This window comes from Crinia signifera, chromosome 9 (genome assembly GCF_055691185.1).
Source record: "Crinia signifera chromosome 9, ASM5569118v1, whole genome shotgun sequence".
NCBI classification, from domain to species: domain Eukaryota; kingdom Metazoa; phylum Chordata; class Amphibia; order Anura; family Myobatrachidae; genus Crinia; species Crinia signifera.
Genome location: NC_139225.1, coordinates 163,663,115 through 163,687,826, shown reverse-complemented (window position 1 = coordinate 163,687,826; position 24,712 = coordinate 163,663,115). Strand labels below are relative to the sequence as shown.

The 24,712-nt window shown below is 48.9% G+C and overlaps 1 protein-coding gene across 3 annotated transcripts in view; it reads right to left on the bottom strand.

Annotated features, from left to right (window-relative positions):
* Positions 1-24,712, bottom strand: part of POF1B (POF1B actin binding protein) — a 65,791-nt gene that overhangs the window by 4,698 nt on the left and 36,381 nt on the right. For all 3 annotated transcript variants that reach the window (XM_083160353.1, XM_083160352.1, XM_083160354.1), the window contains 13 exons: positions 22,714-22,782; positions 20,446-20,508; positions 19,124-19,183; positions 17,618-17,710; positions 16,061-16,165; positions 15,786-15,845; positions 5,981-6,114; positions 5,600-5,624; positions 5,361-5,435; positions 5,104-5,196; positions 2,329-2,442; positions 1,898-2,050; positions 628-747 (listed from right to left, as the gene is read on the bottom strand). In XM_083160353.1, coding sequence (XP_083016479.1) covers positions 628-747; positions 1,898-2,050; positions 2,329-2,442; positions 5,104-5,196; positions 5,361-5,435; positions 5,600-5,624; positions 5,981-6,114; positions 15,786-15,845; positions 16,061-16,165; positions 17,618-17,710; positions 19,124-19,183; positions 20,446-20,508; positions 22,714-22,782 — 1,164 coding nt within the window. The remainder of the gene's footprint in view (positions 1-627; positions 748-1,897; positions 2,051-2,328; positions 2,443-5,103; positions 5,197-5,360; positions 5,436-5,599; positions 5,625-5,980; positions 6,115-15,785; positions 15,846-16,060; positions 16,166-17,617; positions 17,711-19,123; positions 19,184-20,445; positions 20,509-22,713; positions 22,783-24,712) is intronic.

Genomic DNA, 24,712 nt, shown 5'->3' with positions numbered 1-24,712 from the left:
GAAGAAAGATGTAATGCTACGTATTCACCAGTGACAGGACTGACTGTTCTGCAAAATATCCAGAGTAACCAGAATATAAATGTTGCAGTCTCTCAGTAATAATGGGGCAGATGTATTAAGCCTGGAGAAGAGATAAACTGGAGATAAAGTGGAAGGAGATAACGCACCAGCCAATCAGCTGTGTTTGAAATATGACAGTTGGGAGTTGATTGGCTGGTGCGTTATCTCCTTTCACTTTATCTCTTCTCCAGGCTTAATACATCTGCCCCATTATTACTGTAAGCCGTGCAGACAGACCCTGATCCTATATTATAGGAGGGAGGAGTTCTAGAAAACTCCAGCATGTTAACAGTAATTACAGTACACCGAGAGTGGTCACAGATTCATCTGAAGATGTTGTGTGGGCCACAATGAAACGCGTTAGTTAACAGATGATATTATAATTCTAGGTATATGGGTTGGTTGTGTTGTTGGTCAGGGTTTAAATGGAGCAGAGCAATGTTCTGCAGATCTGTAGTGACATTTTTGGGGTGCAGTACATCTTTATATCCTCTAGGTATTGATGCAAACTAATGCTACATGGACATTTTACTGCTATACTATGTCAATTCTAGTGAATGGTCTTACCCTTAATAAGCGTATCTCCTTGTCCTTCTCATCCCGAAGGCAGTCAATCATTTCCTTGTAGTGTCTGGTGATTTCGTCGGTCTTGGTTTGGAGAAGGGGGCTGGAGATGGTTTCACTGACCTGGGAAGTGCAGGAACATACTGTAAGTCGCCAGCTCTCTGCGCCACACACGCTGCCTTCTGCATCCTACCGCAATGTACACCGCAATAACTGGTACCATTACAGAACAACGCCACAGCGCAGTATTTCCCATAAATAACACAGAAGCTGGTAAAGCTGGAGTTACATTGTTTACAAGACAATGCGTTAATTGAAAAAATTCCTAGTATACGCGAGTATACATGGCCAATAAAGTGGATTCTGATTCAGACAACTGAAGTAGGTGGCAATGGTTAAACCAGTGCAAATGGGAGGAGGAACTAGTGTCAAGCAGGACTGGCATCAGTCTGTGTACAGTAGAGTATTATCGAGGATCAATAAGAAACTGGCATTAGTCTGCACCATGTACAGTACCGTAATACATAGGATCAATAAGTCAGTCTGTTCTGTTTATATTATTATGAAGGATCAATAAGAAACTGGCATTAGTCTGCACCATGTACAGTACCGTAATACATAGGATCAATAAGTATCCGGGGTCAGTCTGTTCCGTTTATATTATTATGGAGGATCAATAAGAAACTGGCATTAGTCTGCTCCGTGGGTACAGTACCATAATACGGAGGATAAATAAGTCAGTATGCGCTGTGTGTACAGTACCATAATACAGAGTATCAAACAATTAACTGGTGTCAGTCTGCTCCATTTACAGTTCCGTAATGCAGAGGAGCAATAAGTAACTGGTGTCAGTCTGCTCAGTGTACAGAGGATCAATAAGTAACTGGTGTCAGTCTGGTTTGCGTACAGTACCATAATATAGAGGATCAATAAGAAACTGGCATTAGTCTGCACATTGTAGAGAGGATCAACAAGTAACTGGTGTCAGTCTGCTCCATGTACAGAGGATCAATAAGTAACTGGTGTTAGTCTGCTTCATGTACAGTACCATAATACAGAGGATCAATAAGAAACTGGCATTAGTCTGCACACTGTACAGAGGATCAATAAGTAACTGGTGTCAGTCTGCACAGTACTGTAATATAGGGTCAATAAGTACTGGTACTGGTGTCAGTCTGTTCTGCGTACAGTACCGTAAAACAGAGGATCAATCAGTACCAGCACCGTAAGCGTTAGTAAGCAGAACTGTACAGTAAGTAGCCAGGAGACCCACCTGCACCCTGAGATTCTTGTTCTCCTGCTGAAGAGCGTTTTTGGCATATTCCAGTTCCTTCAGCCGATAGTCCTTGTCGCTGTCCGCATTGCGCAGGGACAGGATGTTGTCCTCCAAACTGCGCAGCTTCATCTGATTTTCTTTTAGTTCTTGCTGAATACACAAAAGGTGACATAACCGAGTGTTATACAGATATTAACTGGTGGTCGCACAGACAGAGCCCGGCGTCCCACAGACAGAGCCCGGCGTCCCACAGACAGAGCCCGGCGTCGCATGATTCCCATACAGGTTTCCACTGATGTTACCGCAAGAAAATAAAACAAGGCTGTTGGAACAAGCTTAGTTGCTATAGGCAACATCTTTTTTTTTGCGCCACTTGTTGATGACAGGTGTGCTCAGGTGTATTCCATGGGGTCCGGGAAACGGCTTACCTGCTGCAGGCGGTTCTTCTCTCGCAGTGAAGCCATCATGGACTCGTACTCTTTTATTTGATTATCCTTGAAGGTCAAGTCTCCGGCAAGAGTTTTCTTGTCAATTTCTAATTTCTGCGGAGGACACACGCTTATTAGACAGGGAACCGGAAATCTGCATGTATTTCAGAGGCTGCTCTTATTCTGGGTGACTGATACCCCTGTATGTTATACAGAATTAATAACCAATGCCCGGGTAGTTTAAGAGATCTGCAAATGTATTCGAGAACTGCTCCAGATTCACTACATTTTTCTGAATGAACACAAAACTGGTGAGCCGGCCAATCACACCGCGTGGAAAGGGGCCAATCAGTAAGCTCTAACAAAGGTTACCTGTCTACAGCCGTATAACAGCCCATCCCATTCATTGGGCTTGTACTTTGGGAAATCGTGTTTGGATGTTCAGAGTTGCTATTAGTAACTACTGCATGTGCACAGAGTGTCTGCTACATAACTACGTACAGTACTGCGCCACTACCGGTGTGATGTATCCGCCCCTTACTACAGCTCAATGGCGCTACCAAACAACCCATCTCTACGCTATGAACACCATTGGCCATCTCAGAGTATTGCTGCCACCTCACCAGGGTACTGGTTGAATCAGTACAAATGGACGGGTTTAGCCACGGAGTATAAAGTCCGCAGCTATACATATAGCGATAACATGGGAACAACGTGTCAGGGGCGAGGAACTGAATATTAGAAGGATATTAAGTGATACTGGATTCAAAGGAAAGAGATCATCTATAACCAAGCCTTAGATATCGGGGTCCGGATAAAGCAGCTTACGCCCGGGTTATATTGTGCATCCTCCCAAAACGCATCTCATCCCAGCCGTACTCCAACTCATACTCCCACCTGCTGTAACACTATAGTAATATCTCTCCAGTGACCGAACATGTGGGTGATTGGCCCAGGTGCAAAATTATAAATTGGGCCACTCTCCTCCACCCCAACCCAAGTTCACAAGATACAACACGGCAGAGGGTGACCGGGAGAGGCATGGGAAGGCAGAGGTGGGTGACAGGGTGAAGCAGAGGGTGACCGGGAGAGGAAGAGGCAGAGGAAAGCAGAGGGTGACAGGGAGAAGCAGAGGGTGACAGGAAGAGGCAGAGGGCAAGACGGGAAGGCAGAGGGTGACAAGAAGAGACAGGAGAAGGCAGAGGGTGACAGGAAGATGCATAGGAAGGCAGAGGTGGGTGACAGGGTGAAGCAGAGGGTGACCGGGAGAGGAAGAGGCAGAGGAAAGCAGAGGGTGACAGGAAGAGGCAGGGGGTGACAGGAAGAGGCAGGGGGTGACAGGAAGAGGCAGAGGGTGACAGGAAGAGGCAGAGGGTGACAGGGAGAGACAGGAGAAGGCAGAGGGTGACCGGGAGATGCATAGGAAGGCAGAGATGGGTGACAGGGTGAATCAGAGGGTGACAGGGAGAGGCAGAGGGTTACAAGGAGAAGCAGAGGGTGACAGGGAGATTGAGGGGGTGACAGGGAGAGGCAGGGGGTGACAGGGAGAGGCAGAGGGTGACAGGGAGAGGCAGAGGGTGACAGGAAGAGGCAGAGGGTGACAGGAAGAGGCAGAGGGTGACAGGAAGAGGCAGAGGGTGACAGGGAGAGACAGGAGAAGGCAGAGGGTGACCGGGAGATGCATAGGAAGGCAGAGGTGGGTGACAGGGTGAATCAGAGGGTGACAGGGAGAGGCAGAGGGTTACAAGGAGAAGCAGAGGGTGACAGGGAGATTGAGGGGGTGACAGGAAGAGGCAGGGGGTGACAGGAAGAGGCAGAGGGTGACAGGAAGAGGCAGAGGGTGACAGGGAGAGACAGGAGAAGGCAGAGGGTGACCGGGAGATGCATAGGAAGGCAGAGATGGGTGACAGGGTGAATCAGAGGGTGACAGGGAGAGGCAGAGGGTTACAAGGAGAAGCAGAGGGTGACAGGGAGATTGAGGGGGTGACAGGGAGAGGCAGGGGGTGACAGGGAGAGGCAGAGGGTGACAGGGAGAGGCAGAGGGTGACAGGAAGAGGCAGAGGGTGACAGGAAGAGGCAGAGGGTGACAGGAAGAGGCAGAGGGTGACAGGAAGAGGCAGAGGGTGACAGGGAGAGACAGGAGAAGGCAGAGGGTGACCGGGAGATGCATAGGAAGGCAGAGGTGGGTGACAGGGTGAATCAGAGGGTGACAGGGAGAGGCAGAGGGTTACAAGGAGAAGCAGAGGGTGACAGGGAGATTGAGGGGGTGACAGGGAGATTGAGGGGGTGACAGGGAGAGGCAGGGGGTGACAGGAAGAGGCAGAGGGTGACAGGAAGAGGCAGAGGGTGACAGGAAGAGGCAGAGGGTGACAGGAAGAGGCAGAGGGTGACAGGGAGAGACAGGAGAAGGCAGAGGGTGACCGGGAGATGCATAGGAAGGCAGAGGTGGGTGACAGGGTGAATCAGAGGGTGACAGGGAGAGGCAGAGGGTTACAAGGAGAAGCAGAGGGTGACAGGGAGATTGGGGGGGTGACAGGGAGATTGAGGGGGTGACAGGGAGAGGCAGGGAATGTGTGAGAGGGCGAGGCAGGGGAAGTCAGAGTGTGACAAGGAGAAGCAGAGGATGACAGGGGCAGCAGTGGGCCCCTTAGTCCTCAGGGACCCCGGTTCACTGCACCATTGGTAGTTCAGCCTCTGTATCTGTCCCTATCTCCCCTCTCAGTCTCCTGAATGGCTGCACAGACAGAGTCCCTGCGATTCTAGCACAACACTTACATTTAAGTCATTCTGCAAGTGTCCCAGCTCCTCTCTCAGGCTGCTGAAGGTGGACAGCACCAGTCTCATGGACTTATCCGACGTCTGTCGCATCTGGGAATACAGAAAGGATGACCTGAGTATTCTAGCAGGATCCCCTGACCGGATCCAGAAGATTACTTGTAGGGATGTAGAACACACTGGGCAGATAACTGTATAACCAACAGAGAAGGTGATACCAGCGACCGCCTAAGACAATAGCGGCCATGACTTCTCACCTGCAGGAGGTAACGGATCTGCTGCTTGGTCAGTTCTGAGGCTCCTTTTGGGATCAGTGACTCGATGTCCTCAGACTGCAGGAAAGAGAAGAGCAGCATTATCACACGGACATGGCCGCGGCGAAACATTGTTACTATGGCAACCATCATCGTTCCATCACCCCTTGTGGAACTAGAGCACCCCACCAGCCTACACACCAAGTGGAGAATTCGCATCACTCATACGTCCCCTTATGTACCTGAAACTCTGAGTCCGAGGGCTTCCTGAAAACACAAGAAAAATACTTTGTGTAAATACAAATGGAGGACACGAAGTAGCGCAATAGAACAGCGACCATGAGTTAAATAACAAAAATACAGACACCAGATACGGGCTACGCTACGGGGATCATTGTAAGAAATGGAAAATCCAAAATAACTAAATCGCTAAAAAAGTAGCTTCATGTTCTGCAAATCAGGGTCGGAAATCGATGGGGGCAACCTGGTGCGTTAACCTATATACAAAGCAGTGGGCATTAAATGGGCAGATGGGGCATTTAATTAAAACGTAATAGTAATAATGCGGCATTTTATAATCTGCGGAACCTGCAATTTTACGACTACAAAAGGAAGGCTATTACCTGGCTCCGATTTTCTCCACGTGTTGTACCAAAAATCCGTACAGGTCGTTGTTTTTCCGGCTCAAGTCAGCCAGCAGTTCGCCGAAAAAGCGAGCGTCCAGTTGTTCCGGGCCGGACTGGTCAGAGCTGTGGTGCTGGAATAAAACAGAGGGACGGCCTTTAGTTTATCATCATAAAGTTCACATACAGTAAGCACAGCACACACCTATGCACTAAGCTTTGTAGAGAGATACAGTAATCGTCTTCAAACTGCCATGTTAAGGGCTGTGTTTGAAAATGACAGTTAGGATCAGGTCGGTACTTTATCTCTCTGCACTTAATCACTCTTCAAGATTTAGAACATAGATGCCTTTGTCTCTCTCCACGCTTTGAAAGATCCCCCTTAGAGAGCAAATGACAGAACCATCAGTTTGGTGACATGCAGACGGCTAATTTGCCTCTAACCGGTCACCCAAGTCATCCCATTCTGCAGGGGAGCATGACAGGTCACATTCCGGAGTATCTAAATAATCATCTGTGGTTTATAGATGGCATCTGGCAGGTACGTGGGGATCCAATGCTTACCATATTACAGGTTGAGTATCCCTTATCCGGATATCAGTTATCCAAATTATCCGGAAAACGGACACTACTGGGGACATCTGTAAATTGGCACTACCGGGGACATGATATGTAACTGGCACTACCGGGGACATGTTATGTAACTGGCACTACCGGGGACATGTTATGTAACTGGTGTTACCGGGGACATGTTATGTAACCAGGGCCGTAACTAGGGGGGGGCTGGGGGGGCACGCGCACCGGGCGCTGGAGGCAGGGGGCGCTGGAGGCAGGGGGACGCTGGTGTGACCAGCGGCAGCAGCGGGGAGCTAGCGCCGCAGCCGCTGCCACATCAAAGATGGCCGCCCGCCGCTGCCCCCTCGTCTCCCCGCTCCCCCGCTGGCTGCCCTGCTCCCGTCCCCTCACGTCTCCCCCGCTGTGTATGCGGGAGAGACGTGCTGCTGCGGTGCTGCATATGCTGCTGGACCGCTAGCCAATGGCCGCTCGCGGTCCAGCAGCCACCAGTTGATTGGCTGCTGGACCGCGAACGGCCATTGGCTAGCGGTCCAGCAGCGGGAGTTAGAAATGTTAAAATCATACAGCACAGCAGCAGCACGTCTCTCCCGCGAATACAGCGGGGGAGACGTGAGGGGACGGGCAGGCAGGCACAGGCACACTGACAAGCCTGCCTGCCTGTCTGCCTCCCGCAGGCGGGGGAGGGGGGGGTTCTACCCCTTGGCAACGAGCACACTGGCATTCTATCCCCCTTGGCAACGAGCACACTGGCACAGATCAATCCCCCTCGGCAACGAGCACACTGGCACAGATCAATCCCCCTCGGCAACGAGCACAGAGGCACAGATCAATCCCCCTCGGCAACGAGCACAGAGGCACAGATCAATCCCCCTTGGCAACGAGCACACTGGCACAGATCAATCCCCCTCGGCAACGAGCACACTGGCACATATCTATCCCCCTTGGCAACGAGCACAGAGGCACAGATCAATCCCCCTTGGCAACGAGCACACTGGCACAGATCAATCCCCCTCGGCAACGAGCACACTGGCACATATCTATCCCCCTTGGCAACGAGCAGAGGCACAGATCTATCCCCCTCGGCAACGAGCACAGAGGCACAGATCTATCCCCCTCGGCAACAAGCAAATTCAGTCCACCTTGGCATCGGCATGAAGCCCCTGGCATTGAGCATATAGGTAAGTGGCACTTATGTGTCAAATGTGTATGGTGTGTTATACAGTATGTCATGGGCATTGCGTCGTGTTATATAGTATGACATGGGCATTGCTTAGTGTTATAAAGTATGACATGGGCATTACGGAGTATTTATTTGTAATGGGCATTGCGGTGTTATATAGTATGTCATGGGCATTGCGTAGTGTTATATAGTATGTAATGGGCATTGCAGTGTTGTATAGTATGTAATGGGCATTACGGTGTGGCTGGGGGCATGGCTAGAGGCTCACAGAGCCTCTGGGTCATGCCCCCATAGCGGCAAAATGGGGGCGTGGCCTCGCGAGGGAGCAGTGATTATAGGCCACGCCCCCAAATTAGGCCACGCCCCCCCGAAAATTTCGGCGCGCCTCCGGCGCGCAGCATCACTAGGATGGGGGGGGGGGGGCACCAAAAGACTGCCTTGCCCCGGGCGCCGGAAACCCTAGTTTCGGCCCTGATGTAACTGGTGTTACCGGGGACATGATATGTAACTGGCACTACCGGGGACACCTGTAGCTGGAACCACTGGGGACATGATCTGTAACTGGCACTACTGGGCACATGATCTGTAACTGGCACTACTGGGCACATGATCTGTAACTGGCACTACTGGGCACATGATCTGTAACTGGCACTACTGGGCACATGATCTGTAACTGGCACTACTGGGCACATGATCTGTAACTGGCACTACTGGGCACATGATCTGTAACTGGCACTACTGGGGACATGATCTGTAACTGGCACTACTGGGGACATCCTTATCTGGCACTAAACATGTGCAGGACAAGGATTGCTCAGCATTCACATTGAATGACTGAGATAGGACACAAACATTGTTTTATTCACAATAAAATATATGTGTGTACAATATTTCATGTGTTTATACAACATAAATGCATTTTGGGTGGAAACATGGGTCCGTCCTCCAGATACCTATATATAAATATTCAGAAATACAGATTCATTCATTATCCAAAATGCTACAGGTCCCAATCTCTTTGGGTAAGGGATACTTCAACCTGTATTTTATTTTCTCTGTTAATACTTTCATTACAAATAACTGGATCTAATAATTTGCTCTTTGAAGCCAGATAATTGAGGCTATATTAGACACTATGAATTAATTATCTTTATTACAGATACTATGAAATAAACATTATATGGGGACCGTGATGGGAGCTCCCGGGGGCCACAGATGGACATGAATTACAGATACAGAGATCCGATCAGTAACACTTTATTATACAGACATAACCGACTTGTATTCTAATCTGGCATTTTCACACATCGTAATTTGCATGTTAGTTTTTTTTTGCAAATAGCCATGAAACAAGAGGATTAGAAACATAGAATGTTACGGCAGATAAGAACCACTTGGCCCATCTAGTCTGCCCCTTTTTTAAACATGTTACCTCAAACCATATTTGATCCTTATTTCTTTGTAAGGATATCAATATGCTTATCCCAAGCATGTTTACATTGTACTACTGTATTTGCCTCTACCACCTCTGATGGGAGGCTATTCCATTTATCTACTACTCTTAATATACATCGCCGCCCTTTGCATGGCAGCCGCCGCGATGCTGCCGCATATGTACTAACATATGCAGCCAGCATCGGGTTGCGGTGACGGAGACCCCTGCGATACCTGTGATGTGGGCTGCGGGGGTCTCAGTCACCTCCCGGCAGCTGCCAGCGTCCCCCTGCGTCTCCTCCTCCCCCCTGAAGCCGGATGTCCTCCCGGCTGTGACACCAGGGGGAGGAGGAGATCAAAGGAGGATGGGAGGGGGGGGGGGGCGCGCGGACGGCGAAAGAAGCCCATAGGCTTCTATAGGGTATCGCCACCCTGAGGGTGGAGATACCCTGCCTTGCGAAAACGGGGCGGACGGGTATTGATACATAGGAAAATGCAGTAAACCGGGGGTTTTACCACATTTTCCCTTTAGTACATCTCGCCCTCTTTGAGGCAATTCTTACTCACATTTCCCCTGAATCATCCTCCCCCTAGTGTCAGTGCATGTCCTCGTGTTCTGCTGCTCCTCTTCCTGTGAAGAATGTCTCCCTCCTGTACCTTCCTCCCTCTAGTGTCAGTGCATGTCCTCGTGTTCTGCTGCTCCTCTTCCTGTGAAGAATGTCTCCCACCTGTACCTTCCTCTCTCTAGTGTCAGTGCATGTCCTCGTGTTCTGCTGCTCCTCTTCCTGTGAAGAATGTCTCCCACCTGTACCTTCCTCTCTCTAGTGTCAGTGCATGTCCTCGTGTTCTGTTGCCCCTCTTCCTGTGACTAATGTCTCCCACCTGCACCTTCCTCCCCCTAGTGTCAGTGCATGTCCTCGTGTTCTGCTGCTCCTCTTCCTATGAAGAATGTCTCCCACCTGTACCTTCCTCCCTCTAGTGTCAGTGCATGTCCTCGTGTTCTGCTGTTACTCTTCCTGTGACTAATGTCTCCCACCTGTACCTTCCTCCCCCTAGTGTCAGTGCATGTCCTCGTGTTCTGCTGCTCCTCTTCCTGTGACTAATGTCTCCCTCCTGTACCTTCCTCCCTCTAGTGTCAGTGCATGTCCTCGTGTTCTGCTGCTCCTCTTCCTGTGAAGAATGTCTCCCTCCTGTACCTTCCTCCCTCTAGTGTCAGTGCATGTCCTCGTGTTCTGCTACTCCTCTTCCTGTGACTAATGTCTCCCACCTGCACCTTCCTCCCTCTAGTGTCAGTGCATGTCCTCGTGTTCTGTTGCTCCTCTTACTGTGACTAATGTCTCCCACCTGCACCTTCCTCCCCCTAGTGTCAGTGCATGTCCTCGTGTTCTGCTGCTCCTCTTCCTGTGAGGAATGTCTCCCACCTGTACCTTCCTCCCTCTAGTGTCAGTGCATGTCCTCGTGTTCTGCTTCTCCTCTTCCTGTGAGGAATGTCTCCCACCTGTACCTTCCTCCCTCTAGTGTCAGTGCATGTCCTCGTGTTCTGTTGCTCCTCTTCCTGTGACTAATGTCGCCCACCTGTACCTTCCTCCCTCTAGTGTTAGTGCATGTCCTTGTGTTCTGTTGCTCCTCTTCCTGTGACTAATGTCTCCCACCTGTACCTTCCTCCCTCTAGTGTCAGTGCATGTCCTCGTGTTCTGCTGATCCTCTTCCTGTGAAGAATGTCTCCCACCTGTACCTTCCTCCCCCTAGTGTCAGTGCATGTCCTCGTGTTCTGCTGCTCCTCTTCCTGTGACTAATGTCTCCCACCTGTACCTTCCTCCCCCTAGTGTCAGTGCATGTCCTCATGTTCTGCTGCTCCTCTTCCTGTGAAGAATGTCTCCCACCTGTACCTTCCTCCCCCTAGTGTCAGTGCATGTCCTCATGTTCTGCTGCTCCTCTTCCTGTGACTAATGTCTCCCACCTGTACCTTCCTCCCCCTAGTGTCAGTGCATGTCCTCGTGTTCTGCTGCTCCTCTTCCTGTGACTAATGTCTCCCACCTGTACCTTCCTCCCTCTAGTGTCAGTGCATGTCCTCGTGTTCTGTTGCTCCACTTCCTGTGAAGAATGTCTCCCACCTGCACCTTCCTCCCTCTAGTGTCAGTGCATGTCCCCGTGTTCTGCTGCTCCTCTTCCTGTGACGAATGTCTCCCACCTGTACCTTCCTACCTCTAGTGTCAGTGCATGTCCTCGTGTTCTGCTGCTCCTCTTCCTGTGACTAATGTCTCCCACCTGTACCTTGTTATAACCCCTGATATATGTGAGAGTTTCTATCATGTCCCCCCTTTCCCTTCTCTGCTCTAAAGTATACATATTAAGATCTTTTAGTCTTTCCTGGTACGTTTTGTGATGTAGGCCATGCACCATTTTAGTTGCTCTTCTTTGTACCGTCTCTAATGTATTTATATTCTTCTGGAGATATGGCCTCCAGAACTGAACACAATACTCTAGGTGAGGTAGTACCAATGACCTATACAGTGGCATTATTACTTCTTTCTTTGTACTGCTGATACCTCTCCCTATGCAACCAAGCATCTGACTTGCCTTCTTCATTGCTTTGTTACATTGCCTACCTGCTTTTAAGTCCCCTGAAATAGTGACACCTAGATCCCTCTCTTCCTCAGTAGGTTCCATTATAGTGCCATTTATACTATATTGAGTCTTTGGATTTCTGAGACCCAAGTGCATCATTTTGCATTTTTTGGCATTAAACTGTAGTTGCCATTCTCTTGACCATTTCTCTAATCTACCTAGATCATCAATCATTTGTTTTACCCCTCCTGGTGTGTCTACCCTGTTGCATACCTTTGTGTCATCTGCAAAAAGGCACATTTTACCCTCAAATCCATTTGCAATATCACCAATAAAGATATGAAAAAGCACTGGTCCAAGTACAGATCCCTGGGGTACTCCACTTGTAACCTTTCCCTCCTTTGACTGTACTCCGTTTACTACAACTCTCTGTTTTCTGTCCTGCAACCATGCTCTTATCCATTCAACTATCTTAGAATCCAATCCCAAACTTTCTACAAGCTTGGGATTTGATTCTACAAGTCTTTCACATGTGGCTCAGAACCCCACAAATACCAGCAGCGAGCGCTGTGTCTTTATTTTGCCATTTTCACATGTGGATAATTGACACATCGCGAGCGCCACACCTTAAACAAGCTTTGACTTAGATGGATTGATGAGAACTCAATTAGTTTATTAAGGAAACAAGTTTGCAACACAAACTCGATGTTCAGGAGACACCCTGGGGGGGAGAGAGGAGATAAACAACCTCGGTCCTATTCCTGGCAAATATCATTATGGGATTATAGGAGGCAGGAACAGCATCGGCAGCAAAAAATACACCAATAAATGTAATTATCTAGAGATGCAATTTGCAAGTGAATGCAGTATTTATACATATATTAAATGTTCTCCTGCCTCACCATCGTACACCTCTAATCCCAGCTACCATCCTTTGCCGCGCTGGACACTCCGCACTCAGGGCCTGGTTCACACCTGTTCGCAAGGCTGCAATTTTTTCGGATGGACAAAACCATGCTGCACCGCAGGTGGGGCAGATGTAACATGAGCAGAGATTTAGATTTGGGGGTGGAGTTATTCTGTTTCTGTGCAGGGTAAATACTGGCTGCTTTATTCTTATATTGAAGTTTGAACACACCCAAATGTAACTCTCTCTGCACATGTTACATCTGCCCTCCTGCAGTGCAGCATCGTTGTGTACATCTGTAGGATACCAGCTGGGACTCTAAGAAGGTTGTGGGAAACAATATATATTTGTACTGCTCACTTCCTGTGCACAGGGAACACATTACAGGCTGGTGGGGTGTAGCAGGACACGTGTGCCAACAGAGAACAAATATTACCTCAGACATCTTCCATTCGGTCATGTGGCTGCATCTCAGAAACTATCAGATTATTTTACTTTCAGGTTTCCGAAAGCTCATTTTATATTTAAGAAATGTGTCCAAGTGCACGGTCCCATTCTGGGGACAGGACAGGCAACTAGGAGGCGTACGCAGTACAAGTTGTTTGATCAGCAGAACAGGGACAAAGCTCGAGAATCGCTGACATTTACAGCAAAGGGGGAATAGAGGAAACCGGTTCCGTTTGGTTGCTCTAAGCCCATAAGAGCGATAATCACAGGGGTCTAGTAAGCATCAGCCAGAGAGGGCGGCCGGACTACATTCCTCGCAGGTTGTGTTACACGTCTCACATATCCCCTCACTGCCTGTTATGTACATACCAGGACGCAATGCTCTGCACAGGGACTGCCATTACATAACATTGTGCACAGCTCTCTGATCACTGCTCCGCTCATTATTGCTGTGTAGTATCGTCACCAGGGACTACAGTGTACAATGTGCTGCACCGGCTGTCACCAGGCACTATACCGCACAATGTGCTGCACTGACCGTCACCAGGGACCATGCCGTACAATGTGCTGCACCGGCTGTCACCAGGAGCTATCTATATTGCCCAATGTGCTGCACTGACCGTCACCAGGGACCATGCGGTACAATGTGCTGCACTGACCGTCACCAGGGACCATGCCGTACAATGTGCTGCACTGACCATCACCAGGGAGCATGCCGTACAATGTGCTGCACTGACCATCCCCAGGGACCATACCGTACAATGTGCTGCACTGACCGTCACCAGGGACCATACCGTACAATGTGCTTCACTGACCTTCACCAGGGACTATACCGTACAATGTGCTGCACTGACCTTCACCAGGGACTATACCGTACAATGTGCTGCACTGACCTTCACCAGGGACTATACCGTACAATGTGCTGCACCGACTGTCACCAGGCACTATACCGTACAATGTGCTGCACCGACTGTCACCAGGCACTATACCGCACAATGTGCTGCACTGACCGTCACCAGGGACCATGCCGTACAATGTGCTGCACTGACCGTCACCAGGGACCATGCCGTACAATGTGCTGCACTGACCATCACCAGGGAGCATGCCGTACAATGTGCTGCACTGACCATCCCCAGGGACCATACCGTACAATGTGCTGCACTGACCGTCACCAGGGACCATACCGTACAATGTGCTTCACTGACCTTCACCAGGGACCATACCGTACAATGTGCTGCACTGACCATCCCCAGGGACCATACCGTACAATGTGCTGCACTGACCATCCCAGGGACCATGCCGTACAATGTGCTGCACTGACCTTCACCAGGGACTATACCGTACAATGTGCTGCACAGACTGTCACCAGGCACTATACCGCACAATGTGCTGCACTGACTGTCACCAGGGGCTATCTATATTGCCCAATGTGCTGCACTGACCGCCACCAGGGACCATACTGTACAATGTGCTGCACTGACCGTCACCAGGGACCATACCATACAATGTGCTGCACTGACCGCCACCAGGGACCATACCGTACAATGTGCTGCACTGACCGCCACCAGGGACCATACTGTACAATGTGCTACACTGACCGCCACCAGGGACCATACTGTACAATGTGCTGCACTGACCGTCACCAGGGACCATACCGTACAATGTGCTGCACTGACCGCCACCAGGGACCATACTGTACAATGTGCTGCACTGACCGCCACCAGGGACCATACCGTACAATGTGCTGCACTGACTGCCACCAGGGACTATACTGTACAATGTGCTGCACTGACCGCCACCAGGGACTATACCGTACAATGTGCTGCACTGACCCCTAGTTATACAGTGGCAGGCTATGGTTTATGCGAGTGCCGGCTCACGTATGGTCCTTGGTGCTGTCTTATCACAGCCCTTTCAGGTATCTTTCCCTAAATGTTAGTTTTTCCCCAGTATATAAAGTCCTCACACCATAGACACCACTACATCGCCAGGCGCAGACATAGCTCCCAGCTCTGGTCTGGGGATTTGTAGGAATCAATTTTCTTTAAAGTAAAGTTTCTGTTGGTCAATATGTAGTAGATGGTGCCAGCTAGCCGTAATATCCAGTCCAATGCAGCACTACCCCCTGGTACTGACCCAATGGCCTTATGTGTGTATGACACCGAAATATAGTGAATGGAAGAAGCATCACACCTGCGGTACACACAGTCCTAGAATAATAAGAATTATTATTCTTTCAGAATTAATTCCCCCAATGTCTCCAACGCCGCTACCACATCCATAATGTACTCTGTGATCTTTAGATTCCCATCGCTTGTACTCAGATAATAAAGATCAACTAGGAAATAATTCAACTCCAGTTCTACCATTATCGATATTTTTTAAAACACTTTTCTATTAAAAAATTATAATAGCATTTTTGCTTTTTCAAAACATTTTAAAAAAGGACAGATTCCCTGAAAATGAAATATCTTTAAAAGACCTGGAACTATTCTACATTTCCGATTGGCTACAAGCTGGTTCCAGCCTTGAAGATCTATGCTCTGTTTGGCTACAGGCTGGCCAACTTTTACAGCCCTGGCCCATTGACTGGTTACAGCGTATCCGTCTACAGAACTCGGATAACGCGGCAATAGGCTGACAGACGCCAGGGGATGGACAGTGCAGCAGAAATATTAGTGTAGGTTTCCTACCTGCTCAATGGACTTCACCGATACTTTCTGCTGAACATTTTGCTGATCCGTTACCAGGTTCTGAAAGACAAGGGGCAAGTCAGCTGATAGAAAGGAAAATCACAAGGGCAGAGGGCCCTGCTCGTCAGAGCTTACATCTATAGGAAAGGGGTACACAGTGAGTGGGGTACAGAGGTTTAGGATGAGAGCTGGATGGCTCATAGGGTGTCTGAGATACCCAGATTACCCCAATGTGACAGTTCCCCTTATATATAAATACCCCACACACACGTTACCTGTATGGAAACTTGGGACTGGTTGTTCTGCTCAACCACTCGTTCCACCACTTGTTCATTTACTGAGGAAATGCTCGCCCCACTATGGATCCGGGTCCTATTGTCCTGTACAGAGAAAATGCTACAAGTTAAAGCAACGGTTCCATCTGGGGTAACATCTGTAATACAGGTCATTAAGGGTCTGTACTGGATCCCAGAACTAGATTCTGCAAGTCCCAGCACTAGCCGGACCCCAGAACTGGATTCTGCAAGCCCCAGCACTACCCGGACCCCAGTACTGGATTCTGCAAGCCCCAGCACTACACGGACCCCAGAACTGGATTCTGCAAGCCCCAGCACTACCCAGACCCCAGAACTAGATTCTGCAAGCCCTAGAACTACCCGGACCCCAGAATTGGATTCTGCAAGCCCTAGAACTACCCGGACCCCAGAATTGGATTCTGCAAGCCCCAGCACTACCCGGACCCCAGTACTGGATTCTGCAAGCCCCAGCACTACACGGACCCCAGAACTGGATTCTGCAAGCGTCAGCACTACACGGACCCCAGAACTGGATTCTGCAAGCCCTAGAACTACCCGGACCCCAGAATTGGATTCTGCAAGCCCTAGAACTACCCGGACCCCAGAACTGGATTCTGCAAGCCCCAGAACTACCCGGACCCCAGAACTGGATTCTGCAAGCCCCAGCACTACCCGGACCCCAGTACTGGATTCTGCAAGCCCCAGCACTACCCGGACCCCAGTACTGGATTCTGCAAGCGTCAGCACTACACGGACCCCAGAACTGGATTCTGCAAGCCCTAGAACTACCCGGACCCCAGAATTGGATTCTGCAAGCCCTAGAACTACCCGGACCCCAGAATTGGATTCTGCAAGCCCTAGAACTACCCGGACCCCAGAACTGGATTCTGCAAGCCCCAGCACTACCCGGACCCCAGAACTGGATTCTGCAAGCCCCAGCACTACCCAGACCCCAGAACTGGATTCTGCAAGCCCCAGCACTACCCAGACCCCAGAACTGGATTCTGCAAGCCCTAGAACTACCCGGACCCCAGAACTGGATTCTGCAAGCCCCCTAACTACCTGGACCCCAGAACTGGATTCTGCAAGCCACACCTGATTTGGTACCACATACTGTCTTGTATTAGACCAGGCGTAGTCAACCTGTGGCTCTTTGTGGTAAAACTACAAGTCCCAGCATGCCATGCCACAGTTATAGCACCACTCCATAATAGCAAAACTGTGGCAAGGCATGCTGGGACTTGTAGTTTCCCAACATCTGGTGAGCCACAGGTTGCCTACGCCTGTATTAGACAGATGGCCTCGGTTAATAGAATTTAATAACAATTATGTCTAAGTCTACTCTACCTCCGATCTATGTGCAATGATTCTGGCAATAAATGTGAGACACATATTAGTAATGCAATGTAACTAATCCTGTAGCGGCACCTCAAAAACAGGACAACACAGATATCTACACCAATACTTTTACTTCCCATACACAGACCCAAGATGGCCGACGTCCGGGACGACCAGATATCCAGATGAGAAACTTACCAGCTCCGGATTCGCCACTTCCACCCTTCTAATGGTCTTCTCATAGATGACATTATTGTTGGGGATGTAGTTCCCAGCTGTCTGGTAGATTTGCTGAAAATGATAGATATTATATTACTGTAGTTACTAATGACAAAGACTAATGTACAGATATCAGCTGATCTCGGACCCTTACCTAATCCGTGCCCATCGCCTCTAGGGCCAGCTGTTACCACACACTGTTACCACACACTAGTATTAAAGGCGAAACGCTCACACGCACCTCTGTCACCAGAGGAATACATTCTATATATCATATATATATCATTGCACTAATGAGCAAGTGTACGTAATAAAGTGGCCAAACATCTAACCAGCCAATCATGTCACCCTATCTGAATGCATGCAAGTGGCCAGGGTCAACATTTTCAGTTGTTGTACAGACACATGCAGACTAATGGCATCTAAGGGACTGTAGAATGATTGTTGGTGCAGTAGCTTGGTTTGTGTACGGTGTCTCAGAAACTACTGATCTCCGGGGATTCTAACACAAAGGTATGAAGCGTTACAGAGAATGCGCACGAACCAAAACATCCAACGAGCGTCAGCTCTTTGGGAAAAACCACCTTGATGAGAGATGTCGGAGGACAATGGCCAGACTGGTGCATGGTAACAGGAGGGTGGGACTCTGCTAACCATGGATGACATCACTGGTACAGCAGTAGCAGACCACACCAGGTGCCACTTCTGCCAGCTATAAGCAGGGTACCAAGGCTAGAGTGGGCACGTAAGAAAAAAAAAGTGTGGGATTCCTGCGCAAAAGTTCGCCATTCAATATCGGTAGGATAAATATATTGACGATACATTCTTAATGAAATATAAAAAATTCTTATGTAAGTACAAACAATATCAATAACAAATTAATAAGTGGTGTGGCCTAATACCGGTATACGAAGACAAACACACTTACACACATGAAACATACAAGTCTTGTTCAGGTGCAGGGAGATTCAACTCCACTGAATATTGTGGTCACAGTCTAAATAATATTCTTGTATGATGGTAAACAAGGTAACGAATGCGGTTCAGGCTTCCTCAGTACTCTGTGTAACCTGAGGAAGCCTGAACCACATGCGAAATGCGTCGATAATGAGCAATCGATTTCCCTGCGCACTGTACTGTAGAGCAGGGAGAAAAAGTCTCCTGGCAGACAGCGATCAAGTCCCGGAGACCACAAGCTTATAGCGCGGTACCACTTACTCCTTAATAAGGTCTGGATTTATCATTTCTTCCGTCCTGGGTGGGAAATCGCTGCATGTATCTGCAGCTGCCACAACTGTGCAACGCCATCGTATCACCATGGGCAATAGGATATATGGAAGGTTTCCCATAGCTCGTGTCCCTGGGGCGATGGAGGGCACTACCCACTACTAGTACGTGGCAGCTGGGTGCCTATATTATGAGCACACTTACATTTGCACACATTCTCTCCATGCAGCACAGAACTCAGCCAGGACTGTGACCCACCTGCTCGGGATTCTGCACTATGTACCTGCGCACGGTCTCATGCTGATACGGCTGCACCTCCTGCAAACAATACGGAATTCAGTTACTGACAGGTTATAACCCCCACACAGAGAGTCTACCCTCCGTCCGCATTTATCGCGCATATACCCATCGCTACAGTCACTGTGTGCATTGATACTCTGCGGTGCCAACCATTTATATATAGACGGGGGGGGGGCGGGTGGTATACAGCGTGGTGCAAATGATCACTGTTTCCTGGTTTGTCCCATCGGGCGATATTGCTCCGACAGTGCGCCACAATGATATATCATCCGATTGCCTAGTGTGTACCAGGGCTAAGTGTCATTAAACAGACTGTAAGAACGACATAGACTATGAATAAATAAATTCTCTGAAATCTGGAATCTCCTGATAAAGGTGCCTCCACCTATACAGGGAGCAGGAATCCAGCCTCTCCCACAGCGCTGGCAACGCTTGTAAAAGGGAAGCTGGATTATACAGCAATTATTTCAATTTAAGAAAACCGGGAGCTTCACCTTCCTAATGACAGAAGCTGGGACGGAGGTTGGGCCGATGCCTCCGCAGAAAATTCCCCTCGGCTGGAGCCCGGGATCCAGCTGTGCTGGCAGGAATGTCAGACACTCCTTATCCCTCAAGCCTGTAACATGAGTCACGGCTGTAATCCCGGCCAGCGTTTGCTGAATGTCTCCTCTGGGATAATACAGAAGCCTATTGCAGCAATAATAACTGTTACTACAAAGTAAAGAGGAGACACACGGAACACACGCAGAGCATGCAGGGAGCTGCACATCTGGTGAACACTCGATGCAGGGATTACGCAGGTGTCTGGTAGCGCCGGCGTTCTATCGGTGGAGCTGGGCCTGTGAGCATTGCTGAGAACCGTGACGGTGCCCTTATATGCCAGGGCAAGACTTCGTGCTGCAATACAATGAGCAACAGGAGGGATTTACCTATACTATTGTGAGTAGTCATTTTATGGGCTGAAATACCAGAGACCAAGCAACATCCGTGAGGCGTGAGGCACGAGGCACAATAAGTGCATTCAAGATACACAACAATGCAGCATATTTACTAACCCAGACCTAGAGACAACATGGAAGAACGCACAAAGAGCAGCCGGTACTCATTCACTAAGAACCGCTGACATCATGGAGGCATGTACAATACATCTGAATGCAGAATACAGGAGTCCTGCGTCAGTGATGCCCCGATCCCCAGGCAGAGGTCTCCCCATCTGAAGGTCACGCTACACAGCACAGGCTACGGCAATAGGGACAGGGTTACGTGTGATTGGTTCTCACCGGCTCTGGGTTCTGGACGATGTACCTCCTGATTGTGCCCTGGGTGTACGGGGTCTGCACCTCCTGAAAGCAGATCAGGTTACTGGTCAGATACACAAGACAATTAGTAGGCAAACATCAGACTATAATGAAGTACTAAGGGGCTGCTGGCAGCAGGCGGAGGCCGGGTATAATCCACAGCAATTCCCAACACGTGTAGCCGTGTGATTATACCCCCCTGCCCTATAACACGTGTAGCCGTGTGATTATACCCCCCTATAACACGTGTAGCCGTGTGATTATACCCCCTCCCCGTAACACATGTGGCAGTGTGATTATACCACCTCCCCGTAACACGTGTAGCAGTGTGATTATACCCCCCTATAACACGTGTAGCTGTGTGATTATACCCCCTATAACGCATGTAGCCGTGTGATTATACCCCCCTATAACATATGTAGCAGTTTGAGTATACCCCACTATAACATGTGTAGCTGTGTGATTATACCACCTTATAACGCATGTAGCCGTGTCATTATACCCCCCCCCCCCTATAACACGTGTAGCTGTGTGATTATACCCCCCTATAACACGTGTAGCTGTGTGATTATACCCCCTATAACACGTGTAGCTGTGTGATTATACCCCCCTATAACACGTGTAGCTGTGTGATTATACCCCCCTATAACACGTGTAGCTGTGTGATTATACCCCCTATAACACATGTAGCTGTGTGATTATACCACCCTATAACACGTGTAGCTGTGTGATTATACCCCCTATAACACGTGTAGCAGTGTGATTATACCACCCTATAACATATGTAGCTGTTTGATTATACCCCCCTATAACACGTGTAGCTGTGTGATTATACCCCCTATAACACGTGTAGCAGTGTGATTATACCACCCTATAACACATGTAGCAGTGTGATTATACCCCACTATAACACGTGTAGCTGTGTGATTATACCCCCTATAACATGTGTAGCTGTGTGATTATACCCCCCTATAACACGTGTAGCTGTGTGATTATACCCCCCTATAACACGTGTAGCTGTGTGATTATACCCCCTATAACACATGTAGCTGTGTGATTATACCCCCCTATAACACGTGTAGCTGTGTGATTATACCCCCCTATAACACGTGTAGCTGTGTGATTATACCCCCTATAACACGTGTAGCTGTGTGATTATACCCCCTATAACACGTGTAGCTGTGTGATTATACCCCCTATAACACGTGTAGCTGTGTGATTATACCCCCTATAACACGTGTAGCTGTGTGATTATACCCCCTATAACACGTGTAGCTGTGTGATTATACCCCCTATAACACGTGTAGCTGTGTGATTATACCCCCTATAACACGTGTAGCTGTGTGATTATACCCCCTATAACACGTGTAGCTGTGTGATTACACCCCCCTATAACACGTGTAGCTGTGTGATTACACCCCCCTACAACACGTGTAGCTGTGTGATTATACCCCCCTATAACACGTGTAGCTGTGTGATTATACCCCCTATAACACGTGTAGCTGTGTGATTATACCCCCCTATAATACGTGTAGCTGTGTTATTATACCCCCTATAACACGTGTAGCTGTGTTATTATACCCCCTATAACACGTGTAGCTGTGTTATTATACCCCCTATAACACGTGTAGCTGTGTGATTATACCCCCTATAACACGTGTAGCTGTGTGATTATACCCCCCTATAACACGTGTAGCTGTGTGATTATACCCCCATATAACACGTGTAGCTGTGTGTTTATACCCCCCTATAACACGCGTAGCTGTGTGTTTATACCCCCCTATAACACGTGTAGCTGTGTGATTATACCCCCCTATAACACGCGTAGCTGTGTGATTATACCCCCCTATAACACGTGTAGCTGTGTGATTATACCCCCCTATAACACGTGTAGCTGTGTGATTATACCCCCCTATAACACGTGTAGCTGTGTGATTATACCCCCCTACAACACGTGTAGCTGTGTGATTATACCCCCCTATAACACGTGTAGCTGTGTGATTATACCCCCCTATAACACGTGTAGCTGTGTGATTATACCCCCCTACAACACATGTAGCTGTGTGATTATACCCCCCTATAACACGTGTAGCTGTGTGATTATACCCCCCTATAACACATGTAGCAGTGTGATTATACCCCCTATAACACGTGTAGCTGTGTGATTATACCCCCCTACAACACGTGTAGCTGTGTGATTATACCCCCTATAACACATGTTTACACACTATATAACGTAGAACACTTTACCTGTTCCGGGCTCTGCACAATGTATCTTCTGATTGTTCCTTGAGAGTACGAACCAGGTGACGGAACATCCTGCAACACAGAGAGAACCCCGGTTACAGCACAGTCACCGCACAATACAATGTAACACAACAAGCTGCAGCAATGCCCTTTCAGTCAGAGCGGAATTACACACAACAACAAATGAGTGTACTGGATACACAAAACAATCATCAGGGTGACCAATAGCAATAAGAACCTCAGGAGACCAATGTCATCATTACAAGCTCTGATGGAGTTGTCAATAGCAACCAATCAAAATATATGGAGAACTTTACCTGGCCATACATGGGCCGTAATGTGCAGGGGCGCAGCTAGAACCTGGTGGTCCCCATAGCAAGATGTTGCATGTTCTAGTGATTCCAGCGCACCTCAGCATAATAGTGCCCAAGTTCATTTGTGAACCACAGTAGTGGTGTCCTAGGTCACATTATAGGGCTACAAAAACCATACCGTCACACAGTATCCACATTTCACCTTATGGGGCAGATGTACTAAGCCTTGTAAGAAAGTGGATGGAGATAAAGTACAAACCAATCAGCCCCCTAACTGCCATTTTTTCAAACACATGAAAAGAAAGCCGCCCATACACGGTCCGTTCATCGGATCCGTTGTGTACTTATATAGTACACATCGCATCGCATGCCTTGTGCATGCAATGCGATGAATAGCTAGTACAAAAGTATGTGCAGCACATACTTATTGTACCGTACGATGAGATGAGCGGGAGCGCACATCTCATAGTACAGAACGGACGGTCCGGGCACCATTAGAACAGGATTTCCTGGAGCCCCATTTATTTTACTCAATGAGTTTCACTCGTTGATAAAATGGGAGATAGGAGCTGACTGACTTGTTCTTTATCTCTCTCAAAGGATTAGTACATTTGCCGCTATGACAGTGCCCCCACTTCATATTATACCACACTATATTGCCTCTACTTCATATTATACCACACTATATTGCCTCTACTTCATATTATACCACACTATATTGCCTCTACTTCATATTATACCACACTATATTGCCTCTACTTCATATTATACCACACTATATTGCCTCTACTTCATATTGCCACATTGAAGTGCCCCAACTCATATCGGGATGCAGTTAAAATCCCGGCGGTCGGGATCCCGGCGTTCAGAATCCCGACCGCCGAAATCCCGACAATTTCTCCCTCCGTGGGTGTCCATGACACCCCTGGAGGGAGAATAAATTAGCGTAGCGAGGCACCGGGCCCGCTGCGTGGCGAGCGCAGCGTGCCCGCAAGGGGGGGCGGTCCACGTCCCCCCTTTGTCGGGATTTCGGCGGTCGGGATTCCAGCGTCGGGATTTTGAACGCCGGGATCCCGACCGCCGGGATTTCATACTGAATCCCTCATATCATGTAACATAATACCCAGCAGTTACATTTATATACAACTGTGACAGGGAAGGTGGCCCCTCTCAGCTCTGGGCCCCATAGCAGCTACACCCCCTGCACCTATGGTAGCTACACATCTGTATATAACACATGTAACTGTGACAGGGAAGGTGGCCCCTCTCAGCTCTGGGCCCATAGCAGCTTCACCCCCTGCACCTATGGTAGCTACACCCTGTATATAACACATGTAACTGTGACAGGGAAGGTGGCCCCTCTCAGCTCTGGGCCCCATAGCAGCTGCATCCCCTGCACCTATGGTAGTTACACCCTGTATATAACACATGTAACTGTGACAGGGAAGGTGGCCCCTCTCAGCTCTGGCCCCCATAGCAGCTGCACTCCCTGCACCTATGGTGGCTACACCCTGTATATAACACATGTAACTGTGACAGGGAAGATGGCCCCTCTCAGCTCTGGGCCCCATAGCAGCTGCACCCCCTGCACCTATGGTTGCTACACCCCTGTATATAACACATGTAACTGACTGGGAAGGTGGCCCCTCTCAGCTCTGGGCCCCATAGCAGCTGCACTCCCTGCACCT